General features: G+C 39.1%; 1 protein-coding gene, 1 long non-coding RNA gene and 1 pseudogene across 3 annotated transcripts; 2 read left to right on the top strand and 1 right to left on the bottom strand.

Moving 5' to 3' along the window:
* Positions 1–362: 362 nt before the first annotated feature.
* Positions 363–8,248, top strand: LOC148727171 (uncharacterized). Its single transcript, XR_015990141.1, has 2 exons — positions 363–835; positions 7,623–8,248. It is a non-coding gene; the product is annotated as an uncharacterized LOC148727171 (long non-coding RNA).
* On the top strand, positions 3,163–4,368 carry LOC148727172 (uncharacterized; annotated as a pseudogene).
* LOC111339834 (uncharacterized) lies at positions 3,982–19,612 on the bottom strand. 2 transcript variants are annotated; one of them, XM_088728982.1, is made up of 8 exons: positions 18,950–19,612; positions 12,220–12,415; positions 11,409–11,680; positions 10,794–10,934; positions 10,271–10,611; positions 8,588–9,772; positions 7,620–7,884; positions 3,982–6,760 (listed from the first exon to the last, which is right to left on the bottom strand). In XM_088728982.1, the coding sequence occupies exons 3-8, from the start codon at positions 11,622–11,624 to the stop codon at positions 6,368–6,370; spliced, it is 2,541 nt and encodes an 846-aa protein (XP_088585108.1). In that variant the 5' UTR covers positions 11,625–11,680; positions 12,220–12,415; positions 18,950–19,612; the 3' UTR covers positions 3,982–6,367. The 2 variants fall into 2 exon arrangements, with proteins under 2 accessions (XP_088585108.1, XP_022802296.2); XM_022946561.2 differs by lacking the exon at positions 18,950–19,612 and adding an exon at positions 18,288–18,743.
* Positions 19,613–22,912: the final 3,300 nt, after the last annotated feature.

Genomic DNA, 22,912 nt, shown 5'->3' on the forward strand with positions numbered 1-22,912 from the left:
CTGAAATTCAGTTAAACACTCGTCGAGGTCTCCACGAGAAGACCTGAGAGAGTTATTATCGTAGCAAAACCTGTTGACGGATCATTTTGCTGCATTCTATTCGTTTTAGCTGGGATGCTAACAGACATCTACGGTAAAGCTTGCATTTAACTTTGTTAAAGAATGTTGACGGACATTCGCAATGATTGAACACTGAGAAGCCTCGTACTGACATAGTTAACATCACTATCATAAGTGCCAAAAGCATCCTTCATCGCCCCCGATGAAAGAGAGCCACTTGGCATTGAACTAAAAGGAACCTCTGACAATTTATAATCAAAGTTCCCCAGGGACAGGCGTCAGGAAATGTCACCTATGCCAGATTATAATAATCCAGCAAAATCTGACGCACGGGAACCAATACGCTGATAAATATTGAACAGTGATATCGATATGATTGTGAACCGTCTTTTTCGTCGGGGTAAGTTGGGATCCGTGAGTTCGTGTCTTGTTCTGTGGGGCGTGATGTGGTTGTACATGGCAGACGTGTCGGCTTGGTTCTGTACCAACACAGTAGATCGGGCATGCACCATGGCTTTTTGGTCAGAGTGATCCAATTAGTAACAAGACAGCGTCTCTGGATCAATAGCGCTTTATACGATTACTAAAAATAGATTTTGTTACGTGATAACCTATGAGACCCCCCGCACAGACTCAGACAAACATTGCGACCAGCTTAAGGAAATGTATGAGCGAGAGCTGTAAAATTAAAACAAAACGACGGAAAATTTCGTCAAAAAATGACTTGGCGTTCTAAAAGGAAGCGGCATGGTTGGTACCAAACGCTGTTGTTGGGGTGAGTGTAAGACAGACTCAAGATATGCAGATAAATGACCAAAATCACTCAAAGAGTGAAAGGAATCAGGGAAGAAAGTATTCATTCCTTTCCCAAAACCTTCGCGAGACATGGCAAAGTGCAAGCGTTGGCTTGCTCCCGTGAGTTTTTTACGGAGAAAAACACGACAAGAAACACTTAAGTTATATTTCTGCTCTTCACTGGCCCGGCGAAAAAGGTCTAACAGCCGAATTTCCCGATCTACTGAAGGCAAATCTAAGACCAGCGCAAGTAAGTTGAGCACATGCTCCTAAGAGGAAAGCACCGAAAGAAAGAGAAAATTCAGCGTCAAAGAAACAGAAATTATTCAATGACAACTGCATGAACATTAACTACATAAACTACATGAACTGGCATTTAATAGAAACACAACCAGTATTGAGCGAAATGTACAAAAATCCGCCGCTCGTATCTTACAAAAGAAGGCGATCGCTAAAAGACATACTCGTGAGGGCCAAACTTTGAATAGGCTATTCTAAACACGCGCTGGGGAGTCGTGTAGGCCCCATCAACCCCCTTTTTACATTGTTTACATCAGAATTTTCTTGAAAAACTTTGGCAGCAAACCATTTTCCATGATCGATTGCCGGATCAAGGGTGTGATAATTCCCGCATCTCACACAGTCTGTACAAGATCTTCTCGTTTACCGCTTAATTTTAAGCCCCTACATTTTAACCACCGTTTTAGCTGGTCTACAATGTATTCTTCCGGTTCTCTTTCAAATTTGGAGCCAGGAACGCCGTCCTCTTCGGTCAGAACTGTAAGAGAATAAGCGAACTGCTCGCCAATTCCTTTGTAGCTCTCAAAGAAGTGGAGTTTGTTTGTCTGAGTCATGCGGGGGGTCTAAAATTTCATGACGTCATTAGTATAAAGCGGTATTGGCTCTCCGCATTCGACTTTCTGTAAAGTAAGAGGGAAGATACAAGCCATCTGGTAAGGGCGAGGGCTAGTGTTGTAGCGAGGGGAGAAACCCGTCGGCTACAGTGAAAAATTGAAACTTAACGAAAAATTTAATCAGAGTGAAGAAAAAAAATAACTGGTGTGGCCGGCTGAGTTTGGAGCAAGTGATTTTTGGGTAGCCTTCACTCAACACTTTACAATAAAGTATGGAGGAGTGTTACAAACTGATTCTTAATTTTGCGGTATACGTACGTAACTGACTACTGCTTGAAAGTATAAAAGTAAGAGATTAATTGGTCTTTACGGGACTTTCGGAAAACCCCGACAGTGACACCAACGAGAACGCATCGGAATACAAATATATAAAAGACAATGGCTCTGCACATTCGTGCATGAAAACTTTATGGATTTTCAAAAAAATGAGAACGGGAGATCATTAAAGTTTGCAAAATCTGAGGTTGGGAACCCTCCATTGACATTTTGTGCTAAAAGGGAGTTCTGGCAAGGTTAATTAGAGAAGTTTAACTTATAGAAATACTCTCGAGATTCCTATGAGAAATAAAACTTCATTGTTAGGACGCCATTTAACTGTATGGTTAATAAGAAAAGAAACCTTGACTGTGCTCTGTTCTGTTAGAAAGGAGGCAGGAAGTGGCTAGAGCGCGAAAGAGGTGTAGGGAAAAACACGGTACGTAGTCTAGTGTTTCTCTCCACTTCTCCCAGCTCGCTTGTCCCGAAATTCCACTTTCAGTTAACGAAAAAAAAACTAGAGAGAAGTCCGGGAAATGGTCGAACATAGTACAAATTGTCAGGAAAATGGCGTGACAGCTTTAGCTAAGCTACGTGCTCTGTACTCTGTTAGAGCATGCACTTTCAACCAATGACAGTGCTTGTTGTATCCGAACTTTACTATAATTCCTAATAGGGAAAATAAAAAGTGATCAATTGAAAGATCCTCTTAAAACAGGAGGTACTTACCGGTAGCCCCTCCTCCCAGTCAGCCGGGCAATCGATGCTGTTACAATATCGAACTTTCTTAGAAATGCTTGGTTTCTTATCAGCAGCACAGCTTGTGCTTGGCACATAATCTGTAGGGTTGATCTTCTTACGGCAGATAACTTCATGTGTTTGTACCCCATTGCCACATGATTTGGAGCATGGTGACCAATCAGTGGTATGCCACTGAAAGCAAGATATCTTGAGTTACTTATAATAGTGACATTTAGTACAGGGTTTTCAGCGGAAACCTCGAACGTCAAACCGGTGGAGGTCACGTGATCAAGCCGTGCGGTCACGTTGGGAGTTCTGAACGCGCGTTTTCAACGCCAAGAGGTGGGTTTTCACGTAAGTGATTGACCTGAACGTTTTTTATCCTGAATTTGTAATTATGCCACGTACAAATCAGAAGGTTATGTAAACCAGTCTTTTTGGAACAAGTTTAGATATATCTTTTTAGCGAATGAGTGAAAATAAGACTTCTTATTGCCGTTTGAAAATCAAACACTGCTGTTGTCTGGAAATTCAATACGGCGGCCTCTTCAATTTCATGTTTTTTTCGAAGTTTTCGGTCGCTAGTGGCCTTCTGTGAGCTCATAAATAAGGGTTTTCTCACCTTTAAGGTTTATTATTCAAGCAGCAGTAGATGGTATCTGAGAAAACTTAAATTTTTTTAATTCCAGGGTATCATGTTCCATTCCGATGGCCAGAGGTGCAGCACGAGCTGGCCCTTGCAAAGAAATTGGCAAAGTGTTTCTCTGAAAAGCTCCAAGAGTGGGACGAAGTAGCTAAAATTAACTCAGCAAAGCTTTTTCTACTGATGATAAACAAGTAGAGGATGTCAAGAAAAGATGGATAGAATACTTGAGAAATACTAATCGGAGGACGCCAAAGCTTTGAAAGGATAAGAATGTCCCAACACTTCAATTCGATAAAAGCGTGGTTACTCCTTTTATGTTCTACATTTTCAGTGAACCTGTATTTAATGGTCATCCTGTATTAAGCGGTCAGTTTTGAAAGTCCCGAAAATTTCTCCCCTTATTTATTGCAAGTTTTGTGACCTCTATTAAGCGGTCACCTCTTTTAGCAGTAGCGGTCACCTTTTACGATGCAATTAGGTCCCAACGAGTGTATTTTTATTGTATTAAGCAATCACTTCATAGAGTAACAGGATACCATCCGAATGTGTAATCAAATATAACTAAACTAGTACTCAAAAGCTGTAGTTTATTTTATTACAAATGAGCAAGAGATATAAATTTCTTTCAACGACCAATAAAAAGGTATGTAGGGCTGAACACTGAAAATCAAATTCTTTATTCAGTAGAGGTAGAACCTAAATTAAACAATCAACCTGTATAAAGCTGCTGGTGACCATTTTACTCAAGTTTGACCGTAATTAGATTTTGAAAGGTCAAGCACAGAAGAGGAGCTGACTAAGCTGCAGCAGCTCTGTGAGGATATAACTACATACAGAAGAGATACAAAGATGAGGAAGACAGAAGAGGAGGTAAAGAAAAAGAAAGAGGGGGATGAGTTTGACAGACAGAAAGCTGAGGAAATGAGAAAGGCAGCTGTAGAAAGATTAGCAAGTTAATAATTACCACATAATAATTCTATAGCTGCATTACCATTAAGTGTTAATCATCCAACTGTTCCAAAAAGAGATTATAAATATTTCAGGCATAAGGTTGATGCTTCCAACTGGTTTCTGAGCTTACAGATATTGGAAACAGTGAGATGTTGGATAATGTTTAATGAGCAGTGTCACTAAACATTTTTGCTGGCCCAAATAGCCTTGAAAAGATATTGGAGAGTCCAAAAATATTCAACAATCACTGCAAGCTCATGATTACATAGAATTTACCAGGTGATTTCACCCAATCAGACAAGAAGAGATTTTTTGGAGGAATAAGTAGCTAAGCAACATTGTATAGTGTATGAATGTGAATATATGAAAATCATATATTTGAACTGTGGATTGAAGAATGAATGTGTGATTCATCATTGCAGTTATGAACGCTTATTAAGCAGTAATGAAAATAAAGGCCAAGAAAATTCAGGCTTGTGTGGGAGTCAAACTCATGACTCATGACTCTGCATTACTGCTGCAGTGCTCTGCACCAGGAATGCAGAGGTCATGGGGTCGACTCCTGCACAAGCTGGAATTTCTTTTGGGTTTTATTTTCACTACTGCTTAATCAGTGTTCATAACTGTGATGATCATTCACATATTCATTGTACAGTATATATGCAGTCAAAAGTAGCTCACCTGTGAATCCTGATCAAATTTTCACTATTCAAAGCTGATTTAGTTTCAAATTTTTTTTCCTTTTAGGGTGTCGCAGTGATACATGTAAGTCTGATGAAGAAGATTCGAGGGGGGGTGGGAGTTCTGATAGTGACCAAAGCACTTCTTTGAGAGGTACATTACTTTAGTGTATAAATGTTCAACACTGATTGATCTTTTAAAACCTCTCTGTTTGATTACAGTCTAATAGCTGTGGCTATAGTGCATTTACAGAAAGCACTGACCATGCCCAGCTATTTTCAAACAGTATTTTTGTGAGTGCCTTAGACATGTATTTCAAAGCCTTTTACGAAACAAAAACATTTGTCACCTTTGGTTCAATTTTTTGAGGGTTCAAAATTTCTCAAACCAACTTGATTTTTAAATCTCTTCAATAGCTCAAACAGTATTTCAGTGAAACACTCATAAATAGTGTAGTGGTTGTTCGTACTTAAACAGTTTTTCGAGTAAATTGTACAAACTTCTGTAAATTTGATACAATACTTAATTTCACTCTATTGCTTGGTAATAAAATGTAAGATAAGATAAGAAATCAAACTTCTTTGAAAAAAATTTGAGGCAACAATTACAATCATTGATCATTAATTGATATTATATATAGGTTCAAAGAGAAAAAAAAATCTGTGTTTAACTTCATAGTTAAACTCAGATGTCCTCCATTGTTAATCTGCTTTATCACTTTTTTGGTAACAATTGAGGATTCTAGACTGTTTAACTTCAAAGTAGAACTCAGGTGTCCTCCATTGTTAAAGACTTGGTAATTTATTTTTGTGACAATTGAGCATTTTAGATTGTTTGAATTCATAGTAGAACTGAGATGTCCTCCACTGTTAATCTACTTTGTAACATTTTTTGTAAAAACTGAGCATTCTAGATTGTTTGAATTCATAGTGGAACTGATAAAATAGAAATAAAAGTATTTTCAAATTAAACTCCAGAGCTCATGAAATTGTTGCGACCGTTGAACGATTGAAACATGCCTCATACTTGGAGTCCTAGGGCCGAATAATCGTGCGGCTAGAAATGAAAGGCGCCTTAGGCTCACGAAAATATTTACGCAGAGGGCAAATGAGCCAGGCTCTCACCCACAAAGCTACTGGTACCTTTTTTTTGAGTCAAGCCCAAATTCCTGTTATATTTTGGTCTCACCGGCATATATTTCTGTTGGTCCCTAAGGATCAACTCATCTGAGCATGGATGTCAGTTGTTTGAAAATAAACTGAAAATTATTATGAACGCAAAAGGAGATAAATCATCCTGTAACCTACTTAACATGTCGATGCTTTTAAGCATCGACAGAAATTGTCTTAATGATGTCTTTACATTTGGTGGCTGTTGGCCTCAAACTTGAGTCGGATTGCCAACTCGATGTCATGAGCTCTATCCATTTTGCTGGAGGGAGATTACCATTCTCGGGAATTTGTGGACGATAATTCTCGTCTTTAATTCGTATAGTAAAGAATTCTTCACGGCGTAGTTCGGTAAAGACGCGCTTCCCAAACCACATTTCCCACATCATGAGACCAAAACTGTATATATCCACCTTTGTGCTGTAAAGTTTGCCTTCCATTACTTCCGGTGCCATATACGGTTGAGTCCCACACATTGTGCCAATGATTTTGTCTTCAAAGGTTGCTAGGCCCAAGTCTGCAACTTTGATGTAATCATCTTTTGAGATCTGCAAATAATGTCAGGCAAAGTTAGTTTCCTGAAAAGGTTTCTTAATTTACAAAACATCAATCCAAAAAAGAACCGCTATTTGCTCCGGCTTTAGGTTAAACTCTTTGTCCCTGTGCCAAGTACCTGTATATTTCAAATTTTCAAAACGGTGGTAGAGACAGCATAGGAGCCAATAAACTCACCTTGCCGCAGCTTATCCCGATTTCATTCGCATAAAATCGACCAAGATAATTTTACATGCAAATTTTTCAAATGACCAAGAAAAAACTCGAGTCATCTAATGCTCATTTCGAACAACTTAAATATTAAGAGAATAAAGTGTGGCTAAAGGACTCATCTCGCCGCAGCTCATCCCGATTTCAATGGAATCTTACATGCAACTTTTTAAAATAACCGAGAAAAAATTCGCATTGATCAAATGCTCATTTCGAGCAAATGAAATATTAAGCTAATAAAGTGTGACGCCGTAATAATTTATGCACTGGTGGTGGAGTCAGAGTATTCTCCAACATGTGAACCTAACATCTGAGCTGATGTGGTCATTGGATGAGTTTTTGCTTCGGATATTTTTACAATGGTTACCAAATCGAGATTTCCGGCAGATTACTGTTGATATATCGGAAAAGTCTAGCCAGCACTTTTTTTCCGAGGTCATTTTAGGATTACGTAATTTCCATTACCTAATTTCCATTACCTAATTTCCATTACCTAATTTCTAATTTCCTAATTACTGACTCACCAGAATTTTCTCTTTGTCCTACGATTGTGACAACACAAAGAAAGGATAATTTTTCATTTTGATCATTAAAATCTGGTCTGGTTTATAATTGATCACATTTCATCCTCTATCAACTCACTAGAATGTTGGCTAGCTTGAGATCCCGATGGACAACATTCTTGCTATGGATGAATTCAAGCGCATCTAAGATTTGTTTTGCCCGGGGCATGATCCAAGCTGCTGCACTGGCCGTCTTCCATGGAATGTACTCATCATTTTCAAAGATTTGCTGGTTTAGGCTCCTGATACACAAGTCAAACACTAGAACCAGTGAAACGAGTTCTCGGTTTTGAACGTCTATGCCCACTCCATAAAATGTAACGATGTGCTTGTGTTCAAGTTGCCTGCGTGAAAGATGGTGACCAAATTAATATTGAGTTAGGCTAAGTACCCGGGTGTTCAAATTGCAATGAATTCACCAGGGTATCCTTTTTTTTAAGCCTTCTGAAAGTGAACTGTGAAAGCGTAAAAGTGCGATCCGATTAGCAATCTTTTCTAACAGTTTATGATAATGTATAAATTTTAGGCCCCATTCCCTGGAGTAAAATTAACGATGCTTTACAATTTACTGTAAAATGATGGTGAAAAGCAAGAGCTTATTTATTGCTTGGAATTTTACCACCCAAGAATCTATATACTCACATCTGATTGAATAACGGAAGGATTAACTGGATTATTTAAAATGTAAATGGCACCAAATAATTTCAATTGTAGTTAATTGTTCCTAATCTGCAGATTGGGGAGGATAAAATTAAGTGCACCTGCGATCAGTCAATTGAATCTCTGCAGAGGCCATTTCACAGAGTGACTCCGTTATTTTTTAAATTAAATTGTGTTAGTTTAGCATAAATAATTATAGTAAAGGAAGAAAAAAAACAGAGAATCCCTGGGAAAACTCTTAAATGCAAGGACAACAACTAATAACAAGGTCAATCTGCATGTAACACCAGGTACGATAATCGAACCCACGCCATAGGAGTCGAGCGCTTTCACTTCTGCATGAGGTAAAAGCACTGTTCCCTAGCTATTCTGATCTAAAAAACTTACTTTAGCATCGCTGCTTCTTTTAGAAAGGTAGCAACATTTGATTTATCAGGATGCTCCCGGATCTTTTTGACTGCAACATCTGTTTTTTCATGTCCAGGAGGAGAGTATCTTCCTTTGAAAACCGTCCCATAAGTGCCTTTACCAAGGTGAGCCTCTCTTTCTTTCTCATTGTAATTAAGTCGTCTCAAATCAAGCTGGCAAGATGGGTACATCACCTGTATTCCATTTTGGATCGCATCGAATATCAAGTTTTCATTCATGTTCTTCAAGTTTGAGTGCAATGGACTATATTTTTCTAGGATCTCTTTTTCCCTTGATTCGTCTTCGCTCTTTGTCAGATCTTTGCATCGCTGCTCGTATTTGGTGATTAACTGTTGGTGACACCTCTTGATTTTTGCAATGCGATTCGTCTCCTCGCTGAATCTGTCTTGAACATAACTGGGGATTTTATTTCTGATGAAGTCGTCAAGGAACTTCTTCGAGAGGTCTGTTAGTGTTTGACAACAATTGTTCTTCAGTTGAAGTTCCTTTAAATGCTTTCCAAATGCCAGTACCCCAAGGACGGGTGCAGTAAGAAATCCGGCAGTGAGGCCTACAGGTACCAAAACTGTCCATAAAATCAAACCAGTCATCACTAGAAATTTTCTCCTTCCTGGATCTAAGGGTGAGAAAATCCGGCCTGGGTGAATCTCAAAAGGTTGGCAATCTTCCACGTCACTCCCAGTAAGAACACGGTCGATGTCTCGAATTTCTCTCTCAAACTCTAGGAAACCTTTGTTAAATAGTGCTTCCAGTTCTGCGCGTGCTTGCGTGAAAAAATTCGTTCTGCTTTCCCAGTTTTGGAGGAGAGTCTCGAATCGTTGTTCAATGCATCTGCTAAATGCCTCCTTCATCTTTGAAAAGTTTTGACCCTCTTCCGTTTTAGGCAGAGGGTTTTCTGTCCACCTGCAAAAGTTTCTTTTAAATTCATCAGTTTGTAGGTAGGAAGCAAGTTCTTGTTCCACTTGTTTCACATACAAAATTATGGCGCCCTCGATTTCTCGGATGGGGTTGCCTTCTTTAAGCTTGCTGAGTTTCTCGTCAAGTTCCTCCCGAGCCTTGAGACGTTCTTCTTTGTTCCTTTTGGCGTTATACATTTCGCCTTTCAGCTGATCGGACAAGCTGCAGAGCTGGCCGCTAATCCAGCTGTCAAACAGAGCATAAAGATTGATTAACTGCATGTTAAAAAGCTGTTTTCTTCTCGTTTAGTCGAATGCGACTCATTTTCTTAAATTTGTTTTCCTTCAAAAGTCTTTTGGATTGATTCTTAACTTCATAAGACCAGTTGAATAACGTTTATGCAAGCTTAGTATTTCGGATTTCTTTTCGGAAGTGAGCAAATATTCATTTCGAACACGGTTTGGAAACACTTCGCAACGTCTTGATTTAAATGTATCTACTGGGAAACATTTTTCTGTAGCTCTTTCCGGCCGTAAAAAGGTATTGAATTTATAGCACATCTACAACGCCCTCTTTGATAGAAAAGTGTCACATCTAGTTGGATCGGATTAACAATAATCTGTACCCCTTGGCTTCTACAAACAGATTTATCCTCAAGGGTTGAGGGAAATTGGAAAAAGTTTTCCTTAGTAACGTGTGTTTAAGATATTGGATAATTAGAACAAAGTGTGAAATCAAACTTACAAGTAGAAAAATTCTGTTTTTCTCTCAATGCAAAGTGGCAGAAGACGCTGTAGTCGATTCACAAGACTGTTGAGATCATCACTCATTACGTTGAATTTCTTTTGTACAGATGTGGCTCTCGAGACTGACATCTTAATAATTTGGAATTTTCCATCCAGTCCAGGAATGTTCTTTTTGAGAGAGTCGATGATGTGCCTTTCAGGATTTTCCTCCTGATTTCGGTTAGACTGCTCTTCCACCTCGTCCCACTTGTTACAGACAAAAATAGCAGACTCGGAAGTGATGCCACAGCCATCTTTTCCCTTGTAGAGTTTTATCCATTCACTCAAGATAAGCATCAGCTGAAAGATTTTTCGCAAAAACTAGATTTTAAGAATGGAAAATCATATTTGCTGTCGGGGCATTTTATTTGAAAACAATTAAAATGGGGTGATGCGTCTTTATGAGTGACCCATATTTTGATCTGAACATAATATATGTTTACTCAACAGTGTATGAGATAGAAAGCAAATCATAAGTTTACCCTGTCCTTTTGTAATCCTCCAGCGTTTGGAGTGTTTATCACGTAGATAAAGGCGTAGGCTCGACTTAAGTATTTCAAGGTGATCTCACTGACGCTCTTTGAATCGCCAATTCCGGGGCTGTCTATGATCACTACACCACCCTAAAGAGAGAGAAACGAATACTTATTAAGTATTTGAATGAATAGTGATCCATTTTTATGCTGTTTGGTCGTGCATAAACTCCTAGTGCGATTTTCCTATTCACTAGGATCATCATCGTCAATATAGAGGCGAGCTACAGCTCAACTCAGCACAATACAGAAAAGAACGGTAGAGCTCATTATCAACCTAACACACCTGATGAAACAGAGTACTAAACGAAAGATATATACCTAGGTCTGTTTTGATACATGTCCACCGGCTTCACCAGTGATGTTGTCCCTATACAACAGCGAGCGGGGAGAGGAGAGAAAAAGCGTTTTGTAATTGGCTAAAACGCTTGTGCCAGTAAGGGCTCGAGAAGTGTATACCTTGGATTTTTTTTCAGCTGTTTATCAAAGATTATTACTATACCATGCAGAACTGTTTGATTATCCCAGTTACTTTTATTGTACGCACACAAAAAGTCTTATCACCTTCAATAGTAAATTTGGAATCCTGATCTCTATCTTCTCACACCAGTTTTCATCCTCTATTGGTTTTTTAATGTAATCTTTATACTTGTCAAATCTCTGCCCGGTAAGGACACGAGATAACCCACGTCTATTCGCGAAGTGCAGGACAGCTTCTTTGATCGCTCCATACGATATTTCGCATATGGTCAATGTACTCTGCTTTATACTGATTGGCATTATGGAGTCGTTAAGTAAGAGGTTAATAAGACTGCTTTTTCCAGCGCTGGTTTCTCCTGTTTTAGGAAAATAGGAAGGGTTTTAAAGAATGAAACATGAATTACATTTCTATTATAGAGAATATTTGAAAATTAGCCGTTTTACACCCGTGGATTAAAGGCGATTCGTGCCTTCAGACTGATAATTTGTCGGACCACAACCGAGCTACATGGGTTAACCTCTAAAAATGATTACCAAAATTCCCTAGTCATAAAATCCTTTGAAGCACCTGATGAAAATTTCCTTAGTATTTCCAAAACCTCAATTATTTTTTTGTTATTTTCATATTTCGTCACTGCTATAATTTTGTCTCAGGACTGGTAAGATTGCGAGGCGAAAGGAATGTAATGCAGACCAAGGGGCGTTGGGGAGAAGAGTTTTCCACGGCTTTCGGTATGAGGAAATGCTGACAATGAAAGATCAAAACTTTTAAGTATTGAGAGTGGCGAATGATGACTCAACCAAGAGGAACTAGTAATTAAGAAAAAACCCTGAATTCTTCTGGGACAATCAGAATGGTTCAGAATGGTTTCAGGTCCACTGTTACAAGACTTACCAAGAATAAGAACAGGGTATCTCTTGGTTCCGAGATCCTCAAGACGAACCTCAGCTTCCCTCCGAAAGTCATTTATCTCAGTCTCGCTAACTGCTTGAGTTTCCTGTAGATTTTCTTTAACTTTCAAATAGTACTTTTCCAGGACTTGACGGCGATCGAGTGTTTGCTCTATATCGCCTAAGATTCGCTGATATCCCTAAACAAAGAATGATTAATTACAAAGAAGTAAAACGTTGTGAGTGGTTGCACCTAAAACAGCTACTCGCTGAATCATTTTTATTGACAAAGTATGGCTATTTGCATAATTTCAAAGGAGGAAATGGTCTAATGATTCTCATCGGCGTTGTATTTTTATGTGGAGAGAATGAAGCCCACGATTACCTTTCTTCCTCGGAAAAGACGAACAAATCTTTTAAGAACGTGTCCACGAGAGCATCAGGGAGTCGTGATAGATGCCATCGCACCGATTTCAATGAAATTTTGCCAGTTCAAAGGGTCTACCCCAAAACTCAAAACGACAAACTGGTTTCTGCTTTGGTTATTTCCGGGGGGAGATAGACCACCCCCCGGTTTTTCTAGGTTTTCACTAAAAAATGGCCTCAAAATAGGTTAAATGTAAGAAGCAGTTACTGCAACTGTATTTCACATATCACTGTGATGGTTTTCATACATATTGGTACATCCTTAATGAATGTACCATGCAACTTTCAATTGACTTGATTGACGGCTTTTCAGTCAGCAGAGGTGAATGTTTTAGTGTGTTTTTACACTTTTCGATTCACTCAAATATTTGGTAACTTTGAAGTCAAATACCTCCCCTTGCCAGAAAGTTGCAACACTAATTTGAACGCGCCTTTCTAGTCCATTATTTCATCTCTGAAAATCACTAAAAATAATATTTGGTCACTGCCATACTTTTGTCTGGAATGCCTTTTGAATTCTGCCACTGTGAAAGCTCCTCTCAACTACACCTGTCACGCAATTCTAGTTGCAGGCAGTTATTTAGGCAAGTACACCATCATTTTTTAGCTCGTTAAGCAAGATAATTAATCAAGGAAGCTAAGAAATGTGCGCAACTTTCCAGATTCTTGATAGAAATTGGAAATTTCACGTTTAAAGAGGAGCATGTAGGTGAAATATTGATGGGTTAATCGTACCGTTTCTCTCTTCTGTCGTTTATTTTAGAGATTTGTTAAAGATAGGCAAATATGGCTTTTTTACGGCGAAAAACATTTATAAGTCTTTGATTTGATTGTTTATTATCACAGTTGACAATAAAGAGAGAGGAGATTTTAAGGTCACATGCCGCGTGCTTGTTGACATACAAGTTCCCGAGTACAGCAACTTCGGCTATTACATACAGTGGATGACGAGAAACTCTGCTGTCTCGTTTGAAAGGAGATATCAATAGCTCTATCAAGTTCATAAATTGCGTAATTTCTCCAGAAAATGTGTTGTTGTTGCCACTTACCGCCATAATGAAATTTCCACGCAAAAATGGTATTCATACCGTAACTTAACTTAACTTAACTTTATTTAAGGATGGTAGCGCAATAGCCTGTTACAGTTTTCTAACCTGCGGCCCTCACACCCACCCACCCCACCCAGGGGAGGACATAGATTACACAGTAATCTCGTGCGTGGGAAATCAACATCTCCTACCCCTAACCCTGCAGGAGACAGGATCTCCATTTATTCGTCCTTATCCGACTTATCCGAGAGGACTGGAATATCTAACCATTTCTTGATGTTATAGAAAGGTAGCATATTCTTCTCAATTATTTTTAAGACCTTTAGTGTTGGTTTGGCCGGGGCTCGGACCCTCGACCTCCCGCACAACAGTCCAGCGCTCTATCCATTGAGCTAACCGGGATGCGGCGACGCGGTGATGACCTCGTAACCTTTCATAATTATCAAGCCCTTTTTCAAGGTAACACCTCCAGAATGTTCTACAAATCTTTATCATTACAACTGCCTGGTTTTAGCTAGAAAATTTCATCTGCCATTATTTTCCCTGAATGTTATGGCCTTTCCAGCGTGAGTGTGCAAGCCAGATGTTACATACATGGCACTCTTGAGGGTTTCGTTGGGCAGTGACGGGCTCAGGTGTCTAGGTCTCGTTGAAAACATTTCTGTATGCTGCAAATTGGCCAGCAATATACGCTTCCGCTGCTTTTTTCATCACCATAATGCAACCAATATTTTTTTTGCCGGAAACTTTTGTAAATGATAAACTAGACACGTTACATGTACGAATACGTGATGTTTTTAAGGGTTATAGAGGTTATCGTGACCCCCAACACATCCATGCACGTTCTTGTAACGTCTGAAAAATGTCACGCACGTACAACACCTTAGGCACATCTTGCGTCGCTGCGGATGCCGTCCGTTTGCTTCACTAAGTCTGTGACCCCCAAACACGTCACGCATTCATGCGTGTAACGTCCAAAAAATGTCACTGATGCACATCATCTTGGTGACACCTTAACGCTTGCTTCACACTATGCGCACAGGTCGAAAAAAGATATTTAAATGAGTAAGATTTACTATATTTGTAAAAACTCCTTGATGAAATCTGCTATAGTCAGACGAAACGCGTAGGAGATTAAATCAAGTATGCTCAATAATTTATCATTCAAAAAAAGGTTTCGATCAAAAGCAAAACAAAACAAAATAAAACTGTCATCTTGCTCCTAAGCTGAATGGAGTCAAGGGCTGCTATGCAATATTATGTCAAGTTTAGCCATCCGCGTAAGCAATGCCCAAACATACCATGACCGGCGTACAGGCATAGAATAACTTCTCGTACAAGAATAGAGACGTGAGAATGTGGCGTGCTTATGATAATGGAGGTGGAAAGATTTAGAGCGCAGATCAGCTCGCACGGTTTGGAACACCCCAAGGCCCCACTAGGCTCGTCACAATGGATCCCTTCAGCAACCCAAACGTAGAACTGAAGCAGGTAGTTATCTGCATCCTGCGCAGATATCTGAACCTGGGTCATCACGAGAACTACCCAATCCTAGCTTTCTTCTTCTATCTGTGAGCCCAGCTAATCGTGAGAATTTATAGCCATTTCTTAGTTTACAGTTAGCCCCATTCAGACTCTCTAGAAGTCCACATCTGATTCAATTTTCATAACTTTCTTGCAGATGTGAAGTGGCAAAATTTAGTCGAAGACCGTAGGGTATGGCACAGCCACCATTAAGTTACTAAAAATACAAACGTTTGCCTCTCGCTTTTCGTTCAAATATATTGTCATGCTTCCGAAAACAACGGGATCTTTTTTACAATTTTTTTTTTATCATTACCTAACTTGAATGGAACCTTGCGCACAGCCTACTGATATTTCGGCCTCATTCTTTAAGTCACGCTATTTAAGATCGAGTTTGAGAGAGATGCATATTTTCTTCATGTAGTTACAGCATGTTTTAAGAGGTGCAGATATTTTTTTTGATCAATGGGCAAGTATATAAGAAATAGATCTGCAGAATTTTCGAAAGTTGTTCCTTAGCAGACAGTGTGAACAACGCGCTTGAATAATTCACATCCCTATGAAACGTTTCCAAGTCACGCCACAGATATTTAGTTCGACCAAGTTCTGCATGGAAATGTTCGATAGTAGTAAGTGACAACGATAACACCATTCTAGTTTTATTTTCTGGAATAATATAGCGCAGTTTTTTTATTTAACATCGCTACTGAAATTTCCTTTTAAGCGAGAAGACAGAGCTTCTCGTCTGTACAGCAAACGGAAACTTGTACGTCAACAAGAATGCGGCATGTGACCTTAAAATCTCCTCTCCCGTTGCAATCTCTTGATTGTCAACTGTGATAATAAACAATCAAATCAAAGACTAATAAATGTTTTTTTGCCGTAAGAAAGCCATATTTGTTTATTTTTAGCAAATCTCCAAAATAAACGACAGAAGGGAGAAACGGTACGATTAACCCAGCAATATTTCGTCTACATGCTTCTCTTTAAACGTAAAATTTCCAATTTCTATCAAGAACCTGGAAAGTTACTCACATTTCGTAGCTTCCTTGATTAATTATCTTGCTTAACGAGCTAAAAAATGATGGTATACTTGCCTAAGTAACTGCCTACAGTTACAATTGCGTGACAGGTGTAGTTGAGAGGAGCTTTTACAGTGACAGATTTCAAAAGGCATTCCAGACAAAAGTATGGCAGTGCCCAAAGATTTCTTAGTGATTTCAGAGATGAAATAATGGAATAGAAAGGCGCGTTCAAATTAGTGTTGCAGCTTTCTAGCAAGGGAAGATATTTGACCTCAAAGTTACCAAATATTTAAGTGAATTGAACAGTGTAAAAACACACTAATTCATTCACCTCTGTTGATTGACAAGTCGTCAATCAAGTCAATTGAAAGTTGTATAGTACGTTCATTAAGGATGTACCAATATGTATGCAAACCGCGCCATCACAGCAACATGTGAAATACAGTTGCAGTAAGAGCTTCTTACATTTTACCTATTCTGAGGCCATTTTTTAGTGAAAACTTAGAAAACCAGGGGGTAGTCTATCTCCCCCCCCCCCGGAAATAACCAAAGCCGAAACCAGTTTGTCATTTTGAGTTTTTGGGGTAGATCCTTTGAACTGGCAAAGTTTAATTGAAATCGGTGGGATGGCATGCATCACGACTGCCTAGTGCTCTACTGGACACGTTCTTAACTACATGAATTGATTGGGGACTATTTCTGCTACCGCTGTCGCTTCGCACATGAAGAATGCACAGAATGCACACAAATGTATGACCTACGTGCACAGCATGTCGTCTTATTGTCTCAGACCTTTTTCTAGTTTCCGCTTTCGTTTCATACTAACACGCAATGGGAATTGTACACGTTTCTACTTCTTTTCCGCATCAACTTCCTGCGAAATCCGTGAAGATTAGGAAGAAACTCCTGTCAGCGTTACTGGAAGTAAAATGCTCCGACAGTATTCGATAACTTAAAGTTGGGAGCTTATATTCACTGAGTCTTCGTTTATTCAACGGTATCAGGTCTAGGCTTAAGATCTTAATCTAAACTTGTTTAGTATATCTCGAGATGATACTGTCGTCTGTGCCCCTGATATCCATATGATTGGGAGGTTAAATGCACTAAGTTTCCAGAACTGATTACCCCCTTTTATAAACACAGCCATCAGAATAAACAGAAGTAGTTTCAGTTTGAAAGATTTTGAGAACTTTGCTTCGCACAATGGGTTGTTGATTGTATCATCGAAAATGTCAGTTGCTCTGTGTCTCTTGCTTACACGCTGGATGACTTACATTATAAACGATCTCTATTGCTTTATCCGCTTTGTAACTCCCATTTCCGCGAAAATTCATGTACCGTGTGTGCTAATGTTAGCTGACTTCCTTTTAGGCTTTTTCCTTTCCTTGTTTTCAGTCGGGTGCGATGATAACAAATAGGACTAATGTGTGAGATGAGCATGTTGTCGATGTAAATCACCAAGTGATTTAATTTGAGGGATCAGTGCAATTAATTTTGAGGGCTCAGCGCAAGCAGGATTGAAAGAAAGCATAACTTAGCATCAATGTTGACATTTTGTTCACACCCTAGTGCTTTTAGTGAAGTCAGTTCTGCTGTCTGTCGCAAATGATATATTCCATAACAAGTAATGTACTGTTCATTTGAAAATAAGGTCTGAAAATCATCGTTCGTTTTCGATGCTAAAATGTTTTTTGCCTTACATTTTTATGAATCATACATAACATATGAGTCAATTGAAACATACTTTCCGGTATTAAGCGCCCCGTAGAGCAAGAATTGGCAGAAAACATAGGTTCATGTCAATGTTGACATTTTGTGTACACTTTCATGCTTTCAGCGAAATGAGATTTCTTAGGTCTGCTGTCTGATATAACTAAACACATTCCACGAGCATTGCACCGTTCATATCGACACAAGGTTTTGGATATCACTACAAATGTACGGCCTTGAAACTAATTTTGCTTTTTTAGTCAGTAGACGAAACAGCATGTCTTGCGTTTATATAATGTAGGTGTGTGTTTGACCTCGATTGATCGATGAAAGCTTACCGTTCCTAAAGGTCCGTTTGTTTTCCTTAACTCGGCGATTCTCTTTTCGCGAAGTTCTTTTGCCCTCTCCATGTCGGTAACCTCCTCTTTGACACATAGTAGCTGTAAATCCTGCGCTAACTCAGAAAGACTTTCGCTTCGCCTTCTTACAGGCCTCGGTTTCGACATCGAGGTCTAGTCAATGAAAGTGGTTACTAAAGCTATCGAGTCTTTTGCGAGGTTTCATTTAAGCTGAGAACAGTAAGGCCGAGCACGACTCAGCGGTCTGAGGTCTTCTGTGGAAAATTCAAAGCCGTCGAACAGTTAGTTCGAAAAGCGACCCACTTCCGAACAGTTACTGTCACAGATTATGATACTACTTCGGGAAGTTCAACCTTTTCACCGTTTTTTTCATCCGTATAAGTGACCAGTTTATTTAAAGCAATAACGGAACTTGCCGAAACGAGGAAATCACGTCTTCTTAAAATATGCTTTCGTGGCAAATTTCATCAAGACACGTATTTTGGATAGCGGAAAAACCACAGGGGGCCCATACAATCTGTTTGTGTAGCCGATTGTTATTTTATAGTGAATGTACCAGATTTACCGTTTGCCTCACCTATAGCGATATATTGCTGACTATGTATATAAATCAATGATAAATAAACGTTGAATTACCTTACCTGTGGTGTATAGTCGACCTTTTGCCTCAAAAATGATTTTTTGAGCGATTTTGAACAATTTTGAGTTCGTCGTTGAATGTAATTTGTAAAAGAAAGACAAAGATGGAAACCTTGTTTTGAAAGGGTTCAAGCGCCCGTGCCATTTTCCCCGCGAAAATCGCATCGCTCCACTTTCAAACTTCGCAGCATTAAGGTAAAAAGATTTACGATTCTCCTCGTACCTTCCAACCGAAAATCCATTTAAACGGATCGGAGCTAGCCCTCGAAGAAAAATAAAAATCCCACATTTTGTGCCACCCAGAAACCGTCACGCTGATTGCCCTTTTCTGATTGGACGACGTTAAACGATGACCGATTCAAAATATCTGGCTGGCACATGAGAATCTTGCTACGCATCCCAGGCGCTCTAATACTGATTAACAGCTTAGGAGAGGTGAAGCTCAAGTGGCTGTTCACTGAACTGGCCCAAAGTGAAGACGGAATCAGCGAGATTGACCTCCTTTAAATCAAACTTCTCAACATCGATGGATGGCAATTGACAGATATCAAAAACATAACGAATCATTCGCTGATTACCTAAATTTGCTCGGGAAGCAGGAACTGCATGAATACAAAGAGGAGAGGAATCGCAATTAAATGTATTTGAACGGGATGGCTGGATTTGTCATGGTCAACAAAGGGCTTGTCACGTGCTATACATCGTCAAGGATAGGTTCTAGTCTATGCTCGGCTAAGTTACGTAAGCTTTAAAGCTTTTAAGCAAGCGGCCATGGGTGAAACACGTGGTCAAAGATGGTTTATTATCTAGTTATTCGTTTATCTTTGTTGTTTAGATTTCACATGCCGGCTTTCTTAAAGTCGGCTTGTCTTCTTAGAGTGGGTTACAGCGAGGAGTCTTTTTACCAACATTGAAACGAGTTATTGGACACTGATACAAAATCTGGAATGAAGTAGTCTCATGGTTTACCCAATTTAGGTACCGCTATTTACATATTAAAACAAAGGAAATTTGTTCCTCTCTTTGATTTTGGCGGTACATTTTCAATTTGCGCTTGCGTAAGAGAGAAATCGCCCAAGACTCCTTGCTCGGTCTTGTTTTGACCACGAACGCCTTCTTAATTTTGACGGACCCGCTCGAGAAATGGTGAAAATGACGAGAGAAAAACTTTACTTTGTAGTACGAAAATACACAAAATGGAAAACCATTTTGATAGCATGTTAAGATGACAATGATGATGTCAAGTTCACCGTGATCTATTCATTTCATATCTCCACACTGGCATAAAATTACAATTTCAATAATAAGAAAACTTTAACAATTCTGGTACTTTAAATCATACGATACTATCACGCACTTGCCTGTTCATTGAACTCTTTTATGTTTAAGTTATGTCTCTGATTACTGTTCCTGAAATCTATTATGGTGACATTATATCTCTATTGAACTTTCTGAAATAAAACTTCCAGGTCAAATTGTAAATCTCATTGGGTTAAAATTATTAGCAATGTTAATGTAATGTTACTTCAGAGTACTACTAAACATATGATTGACTAAAATATTGCTGGTGTTCTGATCTTGTTATGCACTTATCTTTTTTCAATAAACTCTTCTATTCGCAACCCAATATCCACCTACCTCAACAGGATTTTTCCGTGTTCTTTTTTTTATTGAAAATATAGTCCGGTAATCCCAAATACAATAATTATAGTAAATGGTTTGGTCTCAAACAATTGAAACGAGAACCTTGTGTGGAAAATGGAACCCTACGTTCAGCATTGTGTTGCTTTACATGTAAGTATTGTCCAAGATTAGTCATACATTCAAACCAACTCAAGCTCCCCATGGCTTCTAGTGTAGATTTCATCATTTCCCGAATGTCCCTGCCCCTCTGCAAGGTTTTTTCCTTGTGTACTGGTGCACAAAATGCCGAAAATATTAGTATGAAACGCTTCCCTAGAGTTAATTTCACATCACTTGCCTTGGAAGAGACAATTAACCTACAAACTTCAGAACTCAATTCCACTTCGTCCCACAAACAAAATCGTGACTTAACCGATCAGGCCACTTTGGGAGATGATGCTGACGGTTTTTTAAGTTCCCAAAATCCTCAGGTTACATGTGCAAACTTTGTTGTCAAAATGAAACCTCCATAACAAAGTTTGGCCACTAATCCTCAACTTGAAAATGAACATTTCAGGACTATTGTATGCTAGTTATCCTGTTTTATTGATGAAAAGGAAAAATTTCGAAAACTATCTAGTCGTAATCAGATATTAGCTCTTCTAAACGAAACTCAATAAGACACCAGACACTAAACATTTCAAACTGTTTCCCCACTGCGATGGACATTTGTTTTTGTCGGCTCCAGCCTGGCGCGGCCGCTAACCCAGATGCCCTCCTGAGCAAATTTTCGAAATGGCGGACAAGCCAAAGAGCGAGATAAGAGAACCAAAGCGATTCTGCAACGAATACTCAGCATACACCCCTGTTTAAAAGGTCATTTCACAGAGAAAAGATACAAAATTGTATGATATTGAAGTCACGGTGGTTGACAAACCCAACAAGAGACTGAAAATTCACTACATTGGCTACAGTACACGCTTCGATGAGTGGAGACCCTTCGGGGTTCTGTCCTCGTGTACCGGTTCACAAGAGCCAATACAAAAGACCAACAATACACAATAGCTAACCGATAACTCCTAAACAAAGAAAAAACAATGGTAATTCCCTTGTGAACCGGTACACCAGGACAGGACCCCCTTCGGGGACGGTGAAGCATCTGAATATTTTCCTTCGAAATTGTATAGATTAGTAGGCTGCAACAAAAATTTATTGGACGAAGTTTAGGGTAAAAACAGCAATCTAACCTGAAAAAAATGTATTTATTCCGACTCTTTCGGAAAATAACTTTACAAATCTTACTTGTTTATCTCGTAAGTAAACGATGGTGAAGCGCTTTCCGAGCTACCCGATTCTTCTCCCACTGCTTTCACGCTTATAAAACAGGAAACGAGCAAAAGGAGGAAGGTGTGGCTGTTTTGACTAGCCATTTGACGAGGTTAAATCTGCTCCTTGTTCGACAATTTACATATCAAAACAAAGGAAATTTGTTCCTCTCTTTGATTTTGGCAGTACATTTTCAATTTGCGCTTGCGTAAGAGAGAAATCGCCCAAGACTCCTTGCTCGGTCTTGTTTTGACCACGAACGCCTTCTTAATTTTGACGGACCCGCTCGGGAAATGGTGAAAATGACGAGGGAAAAACTTTACTTTGTTGTACGAATATACACAAAATGGAAAGCCATGATATTATAGTTCAATATTTCGGTGGTACATTGTTAACTTTTTATACAGAGAGTCGGCAAGATGATATAACATCCAAAAATCGCACTCGATTTGAGTGGGCCGATGAAGTGGGCGTGGTAACGAAATTCAGTAAGAGACTATTTGTACCCCGTGAGTTTGATATGAGTAGCTCAATTTCGTAAGCTACATATGTACGCATTGCGGGCGTATTTTCAATACCTGCTATTGCGTCACGCTTCTTTTTAGATGGTATCTTTGTCTTGTAGTTAGGATTCGTTTAAGTGGATCCGCAGTGATCGAGTAGCGCAACTAATTAAATATTCCATTCCTATCAACTAAAAGGTGAAAGGTTGAAATTTCAAGGTATCACTCATAGGACGGTCCAAAACATAATTTTGCAAGTTTTTTTTCCTTGTTTTGAGGAAGTGTCGTAGGAGCTCCAAAAACAGATAAAGAAAATGCCGTATACTTCACTTGGGACAGTTGATGCCATGCACAGAGTATTGCAAAAGTTCAAATTAAGATATTAGTTTACTTCCTTTATTTACGCCTGCTTTTAATTCTCAGTGTTTCTGTTTGAGTTAGGTGATATTGTTATTAAACTTGAGCCTATATGATAAATATATGAAATTCATATATTTTGAACTGCGGTTATAG

Source organism: Stylophora pistillata, chromosome 7, assembly GCF_964205215.1.
Source record: "Stylophora pistillata chromosome 7, jaStyPist1.2, whole genome shotgun sequence".
NCBI lineage: Eukaryota > Metazoa > Cnidaria > Anthozoa > Scleractinia > Pocilloporidae > Stylophora > Stylophora pistillata.